The sequence below is a fragment of the Populus trichocarpa genome, chromosome 15, assembly GCF_000002775.5.
Source record: "Populus trichocarpa isolate Nisqually-1 chromosome 15, P.trichocarpa_v4.1, whole genome shotgun sequence".
NCBI lineage: Eukaryota > Viridiplantae > Streptophyta > Magnoliopsida > Malpighiales > Salicaceae > Populus > Populus trichocarpa.
This window is the reverse complement of record NC_037299.2, coordinates 10,611,087-10,625,817: the sequence shown is the minus strand read 5'-3', so window position 1 is coordinate 10,625,817 and position 14,731 is coordinate 10,611,087. Positions and strand designations below refer to the sequence as shown.

The following is a 14,731-nucleotide window of genomic DNA, read 5'->3' as shown; positions in this document are numbered from 1 at the left end:
AAAAAAAGAGAGAATAATATTCAAAATATAGCTTGCAAAGAGATGGTCCACCGAAAGGTGTCGCTGTATACGGTGGTTATGTAAAGCATGGGTATGGTCCTCTTGGTCGATGATGATGTTGTGTCAATTTCATGTAAAATTAATGAAGGTGTGCTTCATATTAAAAATTATTTTTAAAAAAATATATTATTTTAATATATTTTTAAATTAAAAAAATACTGTAAAAATAATTATCGACACAAAAAAAATATTTCAATACACAAGGAAGTGAGTCCCAAGAGATGAATAGCTATAGTTTGCTAATATAATATTTTAATACAGATTTTAAGTTGATGACTCAAAAATAATTTTATAATATTTTCCAAGCCTGAAACTATTTACATCGCATTATTAATTAATTTTAGTTTAAAAAAATAGAATTAATAAGATTCAAATTTATAATTGTTTAATTAACAAAGTTTGATATTATGTTTACCATTTTAAATTTGTTATTGTTTAATTGATAAAAAATTAATATTATATAAAAAAACAATTTTTAATGAATGGGGTGATATTTCAATAATAATTTTATATTACTTTCTAATACAAATTTGATATTTATCTAACAAATAAAAAATATATAATACACCAATCCATATTTAGTTCAATAAGATTTATTTTTTGAAAAAACTGATTTTTTTTTATTAACGTTGGTGTCCGGGCCAGCTTACATGCACCTCGACTAATCCCACGGGTCCTGAAGTTAATAACCATGTAAGACTCCAGTGGCCCTGAAGTTTGTGGGATTCGAACTGGTGACCTATAAGAAACAAACCTAAAATCTGACCAGTTAAGATTGATTTGATAAGTTTTTGCGATTCAAGTATTGTTTTTCTTGTTATATATATATATATATATATATATATATATATATAAATAATGTAAAGTATAACATTGTTCAAGAAAAATATTAAATTGTATCCCCTTCTTCTCCTAATACATCATCATTCTATATAACCATCATCATGATTGATCATCAACTTTTTTAGGGTTTTGAAATTGTTTTTCCTTGATGGCCTGGGCTAATGTGGCCATGGACTCTCAAGAGGATTACAAATATGTGGGCCTGGGTAATGCCCTGGATCAGATTGTAAAGAGACACCGAAACTCAAAGACCACAACAACATGGGCCTGCACTAAAGCCCATTATCCCTGCTAACTGCTTGCTGTCGTTTTTCCGGTCATTTTCCCAGGAAACAAACAGAATTGAAAGAAACACTATTATCGTTGGCACCACGACCTGGAATCCATAAAACAATAGAAACTAGAGAAAAAGAAAGCAGTGAACTCTTTAAGAGATGGCTATTCGCACGTGTCTCAATCTTGGCCGTCCACAAATTGCTCCTGTCACTTTGACTAAAAGTCCCTCTCGAAACTGCAAATTCTCAGTTCAGAGTTGCAGTTTAAGTTCTAATCAATCCCACAAGGTAGTTAATAAAAATTCTTCACTTCCATTCCTGGTTTCTTTATATTTCTTTAATGGGTTTTGTTTGTTTTCTTAGAAATTATATAAAAAAAAAATTGAAAGAGAATCCTGCATTTAATAGTCCAAGAAATTGTTTTGTTTCTTGAAGTTCTTTTATTGTTTTGAAAGCTTAAATTCATTTCCTTTTTAAATAAATATTTTTTACTTGTATTTACAATCTTTTATGAGTAGATTCTAATTCGGTGGATTTTTTGGGGGGATTTAGCAACTGATTGTGGAAGTAAAGGAGAAGCTTGGAAGAGATTACCATAGTCTACCAGTAGGGAAAAATGGACGAGATGATGAAGAAATGATCCTTTGGTTTCTGAAAGACCGGAAATTTTCTGTGGATGAAGCTGTTTCAAAATTGACCAAAGCCATTGTATCCTAAAATGTTGCTCTTTTTTTTTTTCTTTCAATGGTCAAAAGTTTACTGTATCTTTAAAGTTTTTGAATCCGCTGCTATTGAATGGTTTGATAAGTGGAAATGTGGAAGTGAAAGTATCAAGTTGCCAAGTTAACAGCCACGAAGCTGTATTTGCTGTACTGAAGTGTAGTTTTCCTTCTACACTTACTAGAAATGGCGTGAGGAATTTAAAGTGTCGGAACTGTCTGAGGAGTCAGTGAAAAGTATAGCAGACACTGGAAAAGCCTACGTGCATGATTCTCTTGATGTTTATGGAAAGCCAGTGCTTATAGTAGTGGCATCCAAGCACCTTCCTGCTGTAAGTTCTTAAGTTCAGTAAACATTTCATATTTTACAAGTCTTATTAGTTTTCACATGATAAACAATGCTAGTTAATCATCCCTACGGTCACTGAAAGAAACAATAAGTTGTGATTGCTTTGCATATATGTGAAGTGTTGCTAAATCAAGAATGCCTTGGATATTCCCCCCCTGCATTTAGTTTTAGAGACCATTAGCCAAAATACAAACCTCATTAGTGAGAGTTAAGTTTGGAAAATGTTAGACTACAGAGAACATTTCTATGACTGAATTTTGTAGGATATATTTGTAGATTCCTGGACAGGGCCAGCTCTTCCCACCCCTTATGTTAATGATCATCACTCGTGCATATTACAGTAGATCTTCTATTTTCTAAGTTCATATTAGAATCCCAAGGCCAACAATGAATTTCAAAAGGATCTCAGATGATCTTCTGATTATCAGTGGTTGAATGAGTTTTGATAAGATTTGTTTGCTTCTTCTTTGATCAACTTAGGAGCTCATGCCCCTCCTCTGAAACATTATCATACTCTGTGAATTACTGTTGATCTTCTAATTATGTTCTCAGATGATCATAGAGTTTTCATGGTTTGATGAAGGCTTTATGTTAACCATGTCTTGTTAATGCAATCTTTTTAACTCTAACAAAGACTAATTTGGATCTGCTGTTATTTGTTGTCTTTTGTCATTGTTTCTATTACTGATGGCAGGTGCATGATCCCGTTGAGGATGAGAAACTGTGTGTTTTTCTAATTGAGAAGGCATTGAGAAAGCTCGCAGCTGGGAAAGAACAAATATTAGGAATTATTGATCTCCGGGGATTTAGTACTAGGAACGCAGATCTTAAGTTCTTGACCTTTCTGGTAATTTTCACAATCAGCTGGTGATTTTTGATGACTAGTTGGAAACTTGGAATTTCTCAGGTGTGATTATTTGTTGCTGCTTTGGGCATTAAACTAGTGCTTTTATTATGCTGGCAACAAATACGTAAGTAGGTAATGGTTTACAAATTTGTCTACCTTCCAAACATTTAGAGAAAAATGCTCTTTCCCCCTTCTTTTTCCTAAAGAAAAACCAGCAGAGTCCTGGCAATTTTATGGGTTGGTGATGGAGGATGAAGGGCAACAATGAAAATTGAAACTTTTTTATTTAGGAATTTTATGATTATCTTAGATTTTATTATTTAGGAATAATAGTATTTATTATTTAGTACTTAAATTAGGATTTTGGTTTCCTTCTTAAATTAAAACTTACTAGATTTTTCTATTTTGTTTGGTTTGGTGCTTATAAATAAGCACCTAGACTTAGTTATTTAGAACGTATTAATATTTATTGAAATAAAAAATTTGAATATTATCCAAGATTGATTGTGTCTGTCTTGTGACGAATCCCCAAGATCAAGTGGGTCTCTCTTGTCGGTGAATTTCAGTTTTTAATCTGAATTAGCTCTCTTGTTTGGTGATCTTGTTTGTATTGGTTCTGCATCAATTGGCACCCACCATGTGGTGAGGTATATCATATATAAAAGAAAAAAAAGTAAGAGTTGAAGGAAGGGAACTGATTGCTACTGTTGCGGGTTCGTGTGCAAAGGGAATTTAGGACAATAAACATTCAGCAGCAGACAAGAATCCAGTAGTGAGCTTTCTTCAACAACTTGCAGCAAATTCAATTTCCGTGTGGATTTCTTTACTCTTGGGTTTGCGGGGAAGTTCTTCTGCATTTTCAATTGAAACTAATGGCAGTTTAGTGTGTGGCTAAACAAAATGTCTTTGAATGATAGAGAGTTAAAGGAAGATACATATGTGGCTGGTTATACACTTCATAGGTTTCAATCTTTTATGGACTTGCTTTATTGGCTTGATCGACTTGTGAATGGGTTAGTGAAAGTGGACCCATTTCTATCTAGTTCCATGAGAAGGGCGTTAAGTCCTACTACAAAGGCATTAGTGGCTAAGGAACTTTTAATGGGAATAGCTACCTCAAATGCTCCTTATACCTCAAATATTTCAAATTGAGTGGCTCATAAGTGCACTTGGATATTTGAAATTATTGTTAGGATCAAACTTTATCTTGTGATGCTAGATCTCAAATGTGACTCTCTGGTTGTGGATATGCTCAGGTGTTTTGTGGAAAGTTTCACAGACAACTATTCCAAAGGCATGTTCTTTCACATGAAGTATATGATGTTTGAGATTTTCTAGGAAAATCATAAAATTCCAATGGAACTAGTCTTTCTTCTTTTGGACAATATGAGATTGGATAACCAAGTTGTCTCATTTAGTGCACTTAAGCTAGTTGAGAGTGTTTTTGTCAATTGCATTTCAGAGCTTACTCTTTACGTGAATAAAGCAGCGCAACAATTAGGCTTTCCTGTTGGCCACTATAATAAAGTTGTCGCTGACATCTATGTACAATCCAAGCCTTTGGAGTAAAGTGACAATCTGACTGAAGGTGAGGAGATCAAACATGACCAATCCGAGTTCAAGTTAGAGGATCAAGAAGTTGTTGTCAAAGTTGATGATTGCATTGAAGATGACATGGAAGAAAACTTGTTAGAGGAAATTGTGATCGTGCAAACACAAGATGGCATGACTTTGAGGATGAAGTTGTTAAAACAATGGATCTTGAACAAGAAGATTTCACAGTGTCACAATTTAAAGAGTTTAAAGATGAGGGTGATCACATTGACTTTGTAATTCCTTCTGAATTCAATCTTGTAGCTGAGAAGACTATCTTGTTGACAAAATTGAAGAAGAATGATAAGTATCCATGGCAAAAAAATAAAAAAAAATTCTTCAAGCTATGGAGTGCATGCAAGTTTCTGGAATTTTTATTAATTCGACACTTAGTTGAGTTTTTACCACCCATGGGAGAATGATGGAGGGTGAAGGGCAACAATGAAAATTAAAACTTATTTATTTAGGAATTTTAATATTTTAAGATTATTCTAGATTTTATTATTTAGTATTTAAATTAGGATTTTAGTTTCCTTCTAAAATTAAGACTTATTAGGTTTTTTAATTTTATTTGGTTTGGTGCATATAAATAAGCACCTAGACATTAGTTATTTAGAACATATTATTATTGATTGAAATAAAGATTTTGAATATTCTCCAAAATTGAGTCTGAATGTGTCTCTCTTGTTGGTGGAATTTTGGTTTTTGGTCTGAATTAGCTCTCTTATTTGTGTTGTTGTTCGTATTGGTTCTACATCAGTTGGTTTGCATATTTCAACTGCATCCAGCCCGTGCTTCCGTGTTTGGTTTTGTGTTCTTCAATGTTAATATCGTTGCTGCTAAAGAGATCCTGGTTCTGTTATGAAAGATATCTAAAGTAAAAGTTTTCAGGATCTCTCTCATTTAATGTTGTCTGAAATTATATTTTAATGTTTCCTCCTTTCCTGTATGAATATTAATTTCTCTTTCCCTATCACCTTGTTGAAATATGATTGCAGCAACTGCCTAGCAATTATATTGTTGATGACATGGGTTAATTGGTTACTCTAACTTTTGGCAGTTTGATGTAATTTACTACTATTATCCGAAGCGGTTGGGCCAAGTCCTCTTTGTGGAAGCCCCTTTTATATTTAAGCCAATATGGCAAGTAGCCAAGCCTCTGTTAAGATCGTATACTTCTCTGGTATGTCATTCCTATTTTTCCATTGTTCTCCAGTAAAGTTTGAATATCAAATTGATAGATAATAACTTGATATTAAACCTAGAAAACATGGGTATAGGTACAGAATACGGTTGCGATACTGTACAGATATATGATGTTTTTTTTTAAAAGGAAGTTATGCTTTGCAGATACATAATCATATAAATAAAGGTGTGTGTATGTGTATTTGAATTTTCCTACTGTTTGAATATACAAGTAATGATTATTGAATACCAATTACAATAGAACTATAAAGCAATTGATCTTCGGACTCGAGGCAAACTGTTTTTATTGGCACTCGTAGTATGAATATCAGCTTAAAACTCTCTTCTTCCCTAACTTATGCACAAAGTATTACTTATTCAACATCATGTCGGTTTCGTTTTGAAGTCATGAAACTCAGATGTACATACTTTAAACAAAAATAGTATTTCATTAATGAGAAATTTAAGTTCTAGCAATGAACAATCTCTCGTGTATTTGGTAGTGAACTAGCGGAATATCCGATGTATGTAAGGTGAGTTTCATCATCACATATGGATTAGCATAGTGCTTTGTAATATGAAACCTAGTTTAGATGAAAGGGTTCCGCAGCTGTTGCCGTGTTTGGTGCTATTGTGGCTCCTGGCTTCTGCATGCTGTTATTGATTTCAGTTATTTGCTTTTTTCTGAAGGTGAGATTTTGTTCTGTGGAGACGGTGAGGAAGGAATACTTTACAGAAGAAACTTTGCCGGCAAACTTTAGAGAAAAGACACTCTGAGTCACTGAACTTCCATGCGGCTCGGGGCATGGAGTTGTATTTACTGAACGGTGCTGACAGTACACGTTTTGACAAGAGAAACTTCCTTGAACCAATCTGATCTTATTCATGATTCTTTTAAATGATAAATAGATAGAACAGTGGGATATAATGTAATGTCTGTATCAAGTATGAAGGGTCTCTTGTGTCTGCATGCAATGCCCAAGCAAATGGCATCAATCAATAGGAAGGTAGAGCTCCCCTGGAACGATAACCAGGAAAGCTAAAAAAGCAGGTGGATAATTCCATCATTGTTCCCATACATGTAAACAAATGAAGCAGAAAAACATCATTCTTAAACATATCACATTAGACACTACGCAACCTAGTTTAGCCGTATGGCTACAAAATGGGATAAATTAGAAAATTAACATATAAAATCAAAATAAAAGTAAATTTTTTTAATTAAATAACAATTTTTTTAATGTCATGGTTGGAAACATGATATGATATTATGATATTTAATTCACGATATAAGATATAATTTTAATTGATATCATAATTTTTAATAACAATATTTATTAACTTTTTATGAGAAAATTCATTTTTTATATTATTTTTTTAATAATTAAAAAGAGCATAAATAATTGACTTTGCATAGTATATTTTCATGTTAAAATATATGCCTTTTGTTCTTACAGCATGCAAATAAAAAAAATGACTTTTACTGCAAAATTAGAATCAAGGAATTATTGAACTGAAAATTGAGTAATTATTCATTTCATAATATAATTTTATATTTTTTATAAAAAAAAATTAATATATATCGATATTATAAACCATAGCATCAATTAAATATCATAATTTCCAATAATTATTTAAAAACACTATTTTTAAAAATATCTTATTTCACCGAAACATTTTGCTTTTATTTTAATTCTGTGTGCTCATTTCCCAGATTGCAAAAGTCAAACAGAACAGACAACACTAGGGACAAAGTTGTAAATTCGTATTCCAGACATAGTCTAGTATTGAAAATTTGAAACAGACAAAAACTTCCATTTGATTCCTTTAGTCAGACAGACAGAGAGTGAAAGTGCGATGGAGAAACCAAGGTGGTGGTTGTTTCTGTTACCTGGTATTGTAGTGTTGGATTTGGTTTGTCTTTGCAAGGCAATCGAATCGCCACAGTATGCAGTGGTGCACGCGGAATCAGATTTTGAGGTCAGATTATATGTGAATTCCACATGGATGTCTGCTCCAGTTAATGAACTCTCCTTTGAGAAAGCCACTTTGTTTGGCTTTCACAGGTAACTCCTATTCTCAAGAACTCCATGAATTTTATATGCATATCTAGTTTGATCCTTTGATTGCTTTGAGAAAAGTTTGATTCTTTTAAGACTTTGGTTTGGTTGGTATTAACTTTCACAACAGATATTTTTTTGGTTGCTCACTTGTTTCATGATTGTAGAGGATAAGATTGTTGAAAGAACTATGTTTGGTTGCACAGAAAGTGGGAAAATGAATAAATTCGGGATTTTGAGTCATGGGGTTTTGTTTTTCTTCCAGGTATTGTGTTTTGAGACAGATTTTGGGAATTTGTTACTTTTGATTTTTGATGATTAGGATGACGAAGATAGAATTTCAAATCTCGATTTTGTGATTTTAATCATCTGTGACTTGAGAGGTAAATGTTAGCACGTGATTTTATAATAATTTAACTAGTTAGAATAGTTGGGTATAGGTTGCAATTTTCCTCCAGGCTCATGGAGCTACCATTTCTTGACTATGTTCTTCTGACTGACAAAAAATAGAAAGTAGTGATGGCAATAAGCTAATTGACCCTCCATGTTGGAACTCTTTTTTTATTTGAATTTGTATTTTCCTTGATCTCTTATCATCTTGATGTAACTGAAGTCATTAGTTTTGATGTTTCTGCTTCTACTATAACCTCAATGGAAGAATTAGGAATGAGGGGTGGACCAAAAATGATACAGGCTAAAGTAGTAAAGAATGACTAAGCATAACAACAGGTAACACCAAATTGATCTAGATAGTAGATATGTAATTTGATCGGTTTAAAGATTCTAATATTGCAGTTCAGATGTTCAATGGCTTTCTGTGAATACAGTAAACAAGATGCGCCAACATGTAATTCTTAAAATAAACATTCATCTTTTTCATTCAGCCAAGTAAGCTTTTTGTAAAAACTTGCTTGCACAAACCTCTCCCCGTTTTGGAGCCACAGACCACAGCAAATAGTAATGTAGTTTTAGGAGGACAGGGTGGAAATAGCAGCATTTAGGAACAATATAAAAAAACATGATAGCTGCTTCCTTAAAGCAGAATGGTTAAGGTTTATTTGGGATTGGTTGTACCTCTCTTTCTATATTTTTGTAATTTCTAATCTTCCTTTGGAAGTCTAATTCATTTGCTTGATATTATCCTGTTGTTCTTTTATCAGGTTGTTTCAATACATCCAAGGTGCCAATCTAAATTCTTCGAGGATTGCAATGACAGCTCCTGTTGTGACTAGCATAGTCCCAGGAGCTGGGCCCTTTCGATCATCAGCCTACATCATTCGATTTTACTTGCCTGTGAAATTCCAAGCTGACCCACCAGTCCCCCTTGATGAACTGCACCTGAAACCATACACATGGAACAGTCGTTGTGTTGCTGTGAGGAAGTTCTCTGGATATGCGAAGGATGAGAATGTTGCAAGAGAAGCAAAAAGACTCGCTGTCAGCTTGAGCATGTCTCCATGGGTCAACGTAACTTCTACTGAAAACAATTGTTCCTATTCGATTGCTCAGTACGATTCTCCATTCCAGTTTATCCATCGTACCAATGAAGTATGGGCGGATATAAAAGCACCCGGAGCAAATGGTTGCCAATCCGGTGTAATAGCCTCATACTGACGAATTGTAGATTGGATGGGCATGAAAGTTTGGAATCTGTTTCTCTAATGCCGAAAGGATCAAATACCAAGGATGTACTATAGTAGTTTCCTTATCCTTGTAAATATGTTATCGAGTTATACGTAAAACATGCTGTCCAACGTATTTCAGTTCAGCTTGTATGCCGAAAGGATCAAATACAAAGGATGTACTATAGTAGTTTCCTTATCCTTGTAAATATGTTATCGAGTTATATGTAAAACATGCTGTCCAACGTATTTCAGTTCAGCTTGTATGTCGATACCATATAAACTTAATGGCTGTGAGATATTTTTGTCTTTTATTAGCATCTTTCTTTGTTAAATATATTGGTTTGTGGACGGTGAACTTCATTCAACAGAGCATTGCTGAGAGAATCAAGCTTATTTTTGTGTTTGATCAGCATCAGAGGGGTGTTTTACGTCACCGCAAAGACTTGGAGATTTATTGTACCAGCTTGCAAATTGCCAATTTCAAGGATAAAATTGAAATTAAGCAATTTCCAGGTGAACATTTTGAACACTGAGGCAGTCTCAGCAACAAAAATAGACCTGCTAATTCCTGCAAAAGGACAGCTAGAAATGGTTTTTAACCATTGGATAATGAATATCACTTAGGATCATTTGTATTATGTAAGTCATTACGTAATCCTCAGCCGAAAATTTCGAGCATGTAATCTTGCTGTTAACAGTGAGTTTCTGAGAATTTTGTCCTGAGGTTGCTAGTTTGAATAATGGACTGCTAAAATGCATTGGCTAACCCGTGAGTGGCTGGGATAGCAACAACCGCCAAAAAGAGCAAAGAAAAAAGGGTTAATGATCACGCAACACAAACACACAGACCAACTTCCCATCAAAATCCATTCACTAACCTCTCCACCTGAGTTTAAAGAATCATTCACAAACTTTTTTACTTGAGTTCAGAATGCAGTACCACATGCAGTACAGAATTCCCGACAAGGAAAGTAACAGATGAAATCAAATTAAAAGGAAATCAGGAGAGATTTCCATATGCATGCTACAACAAAGCAGGACATTCACACGGTTGCAAGCAACATGGAAAGCAGATTAGCACTTCAAGCGATTGTTTGAAATATCTTGTTGCGTGCTGATATTCTCCTATTTAACAATATCTTGTTTCGTAGGCTGATCTGCTCCTTTCAATTTTTGTTTCGTGCTGCTATACTTAATAGCATCGTTGCCTATCAGCTATCACAGTCATTTTCCAATCAAGACACGCTTCACCTTAGAAAGCTAGCATTCTACAGTCATTCTTGAACCATAAATCCCACTGACAATTCTGTTACCTATGTTGTTGTGGCCAAACATTAGTTCGGACGGAGTTTAGGATGAACATAAGATGGCAAAGATAGTCTGACAGCAGGAATCTTCTTGCCCGTCATAGGCAACTTTATTTGTTTATAGTAAACAATAAATGAAATAAACAGAAGTAGAAGGAACAAGAGGACGGAGGAATATAGAACCTCCTTACTTTTCAGGGATAAAATGGTTGTTTCGGTAGAGCTTGGCCATGGTTTCTCCGCTTCAACTAGTGAAGCTCCTAAAGTCCAAGATAGATCTCCAGGACCAAACACTATTTCTTTATCACCAAGACACAAAGCATCCTCAATGAGCGATGCCATATAAGGCACCCGGAAACAATATTTGCCAAGGTTGTTTTGGTTTCCAGAAGTGTTGCTCGAGTCAGGCCATGATTTTGAACACATCTGCTGACCCTTCTCCCAAATCTTAGTCAAATTAGCTATTGGAGCCAGATCTAACATGTTGTAAACAGCAAAAAATCCAGATAAAGCATGAAATCGTCTTGAGGGGTGGGTTCCAGCTATAAAATTTAGAGTGTCACTACCTGCAAAACACAAATGGAAGTTACAGAAACAGTTTTTTGCATGTATATCTCTAAGTTTACTTCAAACAGAGATGGCAAGCATTGTTAAAGAAGCATACTGCATAAAACCTCTTGTTGGAAAAGACCAATTTAAGAACAAAATTTCTTCAATGAGCAAGTTTTACTTGAGCTTCTAAGAAACAATTGACAAAATTCAGTCAAGTAAAATTGTAGTCAGCCTGATACATAATATGCATTAATCATGCTTCTTTGATGCTTCTTCTAGACATGCAAGATAGCAAGCCTAAACTGTAAATGTTTTTTTATCAGATGTAAGGTGTAACGCCCCATACTTTCATATGCATTTATAGTTATTTTCCTACGATTTGGTACATAAAAATACAGGGGTTTACATAAGGGTTATGTTATATTAGCAGGTGCATGTTACAATTCAAACCCAAATATTTTCTGGATGAATAAACAGCTCTAATGCAAGCAAAATTGTACAGAGAATTCCTCTCTTTTTTTAATCCAGGAAAAAGTTTCTTCTAGTTTTCAAGCATCACTTAGTTTGTTTCTTTGTCATGTAATTGAGGGGCCATGGGTGCTAGACAACAAGGCTTCCCCATTTCAACAATTTAAACACCACATCCTTGACCAGAAGAAACCAAATTTAGAAAACTATATAGGACTATTACAATGAAGAGCACCAAGATGTAATTATTTTTCATACATGCATATGATACTGAAAGAGGTGGTAATGATTCAAGACATTATCACGTGAAAATTGAGAACCACAGCAGCATATTCACCAGCATTTAAGTGTCAAACTTATTTTAAACAACGAATAGTGGGAACTGAAATAAAGTTTTGAACTTACCATATGAAGACAGGCCAGTTTTGCAATTATTGAGATCAGTTGGCTGTGACCAATCCAAACTGCTTAAGTTGAGAGCAGCAGCCCTTGCAATCCCTTTGCATATCTCCCAATCTGGGTCTCCAACCAGTTGAGTATTAGTAAATTCACTTTTATGCGTTTGAATGCTCAAATTCTTTTGATAAGGGACATTTATCCCATCACAGACATAGCAAGTATAATTTCGCTGAAAACCAAAACCAAGACAAGGATGCCTAACTTCATATCTTTCATTATTGCCTCCTCCACCTGGCTGGACCTGACCAAGCATGGCAACTGTCCTATCAAATGCCTCGTTCAAACCAAATGATGATAATGAGAATGCTAAAATATAATGTTCAACCAATCCAATCTTTGATCTTATCAAATTAGCATCATTTCTTCCACCATCATGCACTTCCATTACAACTTGCAACGATGAACCTCCCAAATCAAGAAGTCCTAACGTAGGCCCTATTGAGGAATTCCCTAGACTCCCCATTTTATAGTTCAAAGCCACCCAACCATAATACGCTTCTTCCTTCCCACTCAAGACCCTTATCCAACTTTTCTTAGAAACAAATGAGTGTTCGTTAACAACATCCTCCACGTCATCCAAAACCTGCCTAGCATCCTCAATTAGCAACCTCCTCAGTCCAGCAGTAGCCAAGACAAAAATGGGAGTGTCTCCATGTCTTTCACGAGGCACCCACTGTTCTGCCCATAGGATCAATGGTTCTAACGACAGCCTCACTCCCGTGGAGTTACCAACAAACTTATCTAAACCTGGCTCTGTTTGCACACAATGATACTTGCAAGAACTTCCCCTAGACAGACTCTGAGTTGAATTGTCAGGATAAGAATGCACTAAAATTGGCAAATCCCAATTACTTAAACTTGCTGGTTTCCACCATTTATACACATTAACTCGCGTCCCAGTGCTTCCACAATCCACAACAACCGTATAATGATAAAAACCACTCTTCACTACAGCTTTCCCAGCTTTATTAGATGCAAAATAAACACCAAGCAGCAGCAACAAAATCACTAGACAAACTCCACATATTTTCAAAATCCATTTATAATGAGAAAAACCCATGATAGAGAGCTAAAGTTTGGAAGGTGATTTGGGTTCCATAGCTGAATTCTCAATATTCCAAATCCTAACAAACCCTCATTCTCACTTTCATTAATAGCATCATAACTACGCAGTAACATTGATTTGAAGCATGCAAATTCAATCTGACATTATTTTTATGAAATAGATTATGTTCAGATTTAACTAGAAATGAGATCAGATCACTTTTTACCTCTTTTACATTGTAATTGAAAGAATCTGGCTTCTGTTTTTGCAATGTCCTGTCTCTGAAAGTGAAGGTCGTTAAGTTTGCTTGACAATCACCATAGTCTACTCTGGATTGTTACCTTGAATTTTTCTTTGGGCTTTCATTTTAAGGAAAATCAACCAATCTACCCTTATTATTCTTTACAGGCCCTTATACGGAATTTATCAAATTTAATGGACTACGTTGAATTATTTACCGTTACCATTAGCACATGTAATGACCTTTTTTTTTCAGTCCCTATATTTGTAAATATCTTTTTTTTTCAGTGATAAGGGAGGGGTGGTTGATTGGCAAAATGATCCCTGAACTATTAGTCAAATCTAACTTAACCCCTCATCTTTGGATTTTCTGATTTTAATCTATCAAACTGTCAAGTCAAAGCAATCCATCGCTTTTGTTAGGTTTCCTCCCAAGAAAATAATAAATAGAGACATGTGGAAGCATATTATTTGCCAATAAAATGGTTTTTTTTTAGTATCTAACATAGAAACTGTATTATTTTGACTTAATAGTTCGAGGGACCAAATTAGAAAATCAAAAGGTTAAGGGTTAAGTTGAATTTAACCAATAATTCAAAGGTCATTTTACCAGTTAGCCAAATATTATTGGACTAGTTTATGCATCAACTAAAATTAAATCTATTTTTTCATACCATCTTTATATTAAACCTGGTGTATTTAAGGGAATAAATTTCCCCAAATGTTTGCCTAGAAAGTTTGTATAAGACTATGATTTATAACTTATGTGAAACCCAATCCTTATAGTACTATAAATAGATTGTCTAGCAATTGAATACCATGGTTAGCCTCATATATATATATATATATATATATATATAATTTTTTTACAAGCTTTATGCAATTTGTAATTTTCAATTTTAATATTTAATAATTGGTTGATTGAGAACTAAATTTCATAATTTGTTTCAGTTTGCTTTCTATAAGGTTATTAAAGCCCTACAACTCGAGTCACGAGTTTGGTTGGTTGACTCGGGTTGACGTAAGTGTTTTTATGTATTCTTTTTTAATTGATTTTTTTAATTTTATTCTTCAATATTGGGTTGATTAGGAATTGAGTTTATA

At 34.2% G+C, this 14,731-nt stretch overlaps 3 protein-coding genes across 5 annotated transcripts; 2 read left to right on the top strand and 1 right to left on the bottom strand.

Moving 5' to 3' along the window:
* The first annotated feature begins 1,225 nt into the window (after positions 1 to 1,225).
* Positions 1,226 to 6,841, top strand: LOC7453781 (CRAL-TRIO domain-containing protein C3H8.02). Of its 3 annotated transcripts, XM_002322143.4 has the most exons (6): positions 1,229 to 1,466; positions 1,731 to 1,886; positions 2,083 to 2,229; positions 2,941 to 3,093; positions 5,747 to 5,869; positions 6,562 to 6,841. In XM_002322143.4, the coding sequence occupies exons 1-6, from the start codon at positions 1,338 to 1,340 to the stop codon at positions 6,646 to 6,648; spliced, it is 795 nt and encodes a 264-aa protein (XP_002322179.1). In that variant the 5' UTR covers positions 1,229 to 1,337; the 3' UTR covers positions 6,649 to 6,841. The 3 variants fall into 3 exon arrangements, with proteins under 3 accessions (XP_024441984.1, XP_024441983.1, XP_002322179.1); XM_024586216.2 differs by lacking the exon at positions 1,731 to 1,886 and having other exon boundaries at positions 1,226 to 1,466; XM_024586215.2 differs by lacking the exon at positions 2,941 to 3,093 and having other exon boundaries at positions 1,227 to 1,466.
* Positions 6,842 to 7,672: 831 nt separating this feature from the next.
* Positions 7,673 to 9,867, top strand: LOC7457757 (uncharacterized). The gene is made up of 2 exons (XM_002322142.4): positions 7,673 to 7,937; positions 9,092 to 9,867. The coding sequence occupies exons 1-2, from the start codon at positions 7,729 to 7,731 to the stop codon at positions 9,543 to 9,545; spliced, it is 663 nt and encodes a 220-aa protein (XP_002322178.2). The 5' UTR covers positions 7,673 to 7,728; the 3' UTR covers positions 9,546 to 9,867.
* A 533-nt stretch (positions 9,868 to 10,400) lies between these two features.
* LOC7453780 (probable apyrase 7) lies at positions 10,401 to 13,789 on the bottom strand. The gene is made up of 2 exons (XM_024586031.2): positions 12,289 to 13,789; positions 10,401 to 11,429 (listed from the first exon to the last, which is right to left on the bottom strand). The coding sequence occupies exons 1-2, from the start codon at positions 13,400 to 13,402 to the stop codon at positions 10,891 to 10,893; spliced, it is 1,653 nt and encodes a 550-aa protein (XP_024441799.2). The 5' UTR covers positions 13,403 to 13,789; the 3' UTR covers positions 10,401 to 10,890.
* Between the last annotated feature and the right edge of the window lie 942 nt (positions 13,790 to 14,731).

Bases quoted from the DNA above. Each gene is read 5' to 3' on its own strand.
- LOC7457757 (XM_002322142.4), top strand. From the start codon at position 7,729: ATGGAGAAACCAAGGTGGTGGTTGTTTCTGTTACCTGGTATTGTAGTG. The intron at 7,938-9,091 runs GTAACTCCTATT...TTCTTTTATCAG, and splicing joins ACTTTGTTTGGCTTTCACAG to GTTGTTTCAATACATCCAAG.
- LOC7453781 (XM_002322143.4), top strand. From the start codon at position 1,338: ATGGCTATTCGCACGTGTCTCAATCTTGGCCGTCCACAAATTGCTCCT. The intron at 2,230-2,940 runs GTAAGTTCTTAA...TACTGATGGCAG, and splicing joins CATCCAAGCACCTTCCTGCT to GTGCATGATCCCGTTGAGGA. The intron at 3,094-5,746 runs GTAATTTTCACA...AACTTTTGGCAG, and splicing joins TTAAGTTCTTGACCTTTCTG to TTTGATGTAATTTACTACTA.
- LOC7453780 (XM_024586031.2), bottom strand. From the start codon at position 13,402: ATGGGTTTTTCTCATTATAAATGGATTTTGAAAATATGTGGAGTTTGT. The intron at 11,430-12,288 runs GTAAGTTCAAAA...TGTGTTTTGCAG, and splicing joins AACTGGCCTGTCTTCATATG to GTAGTGACACTCTAAATTTT.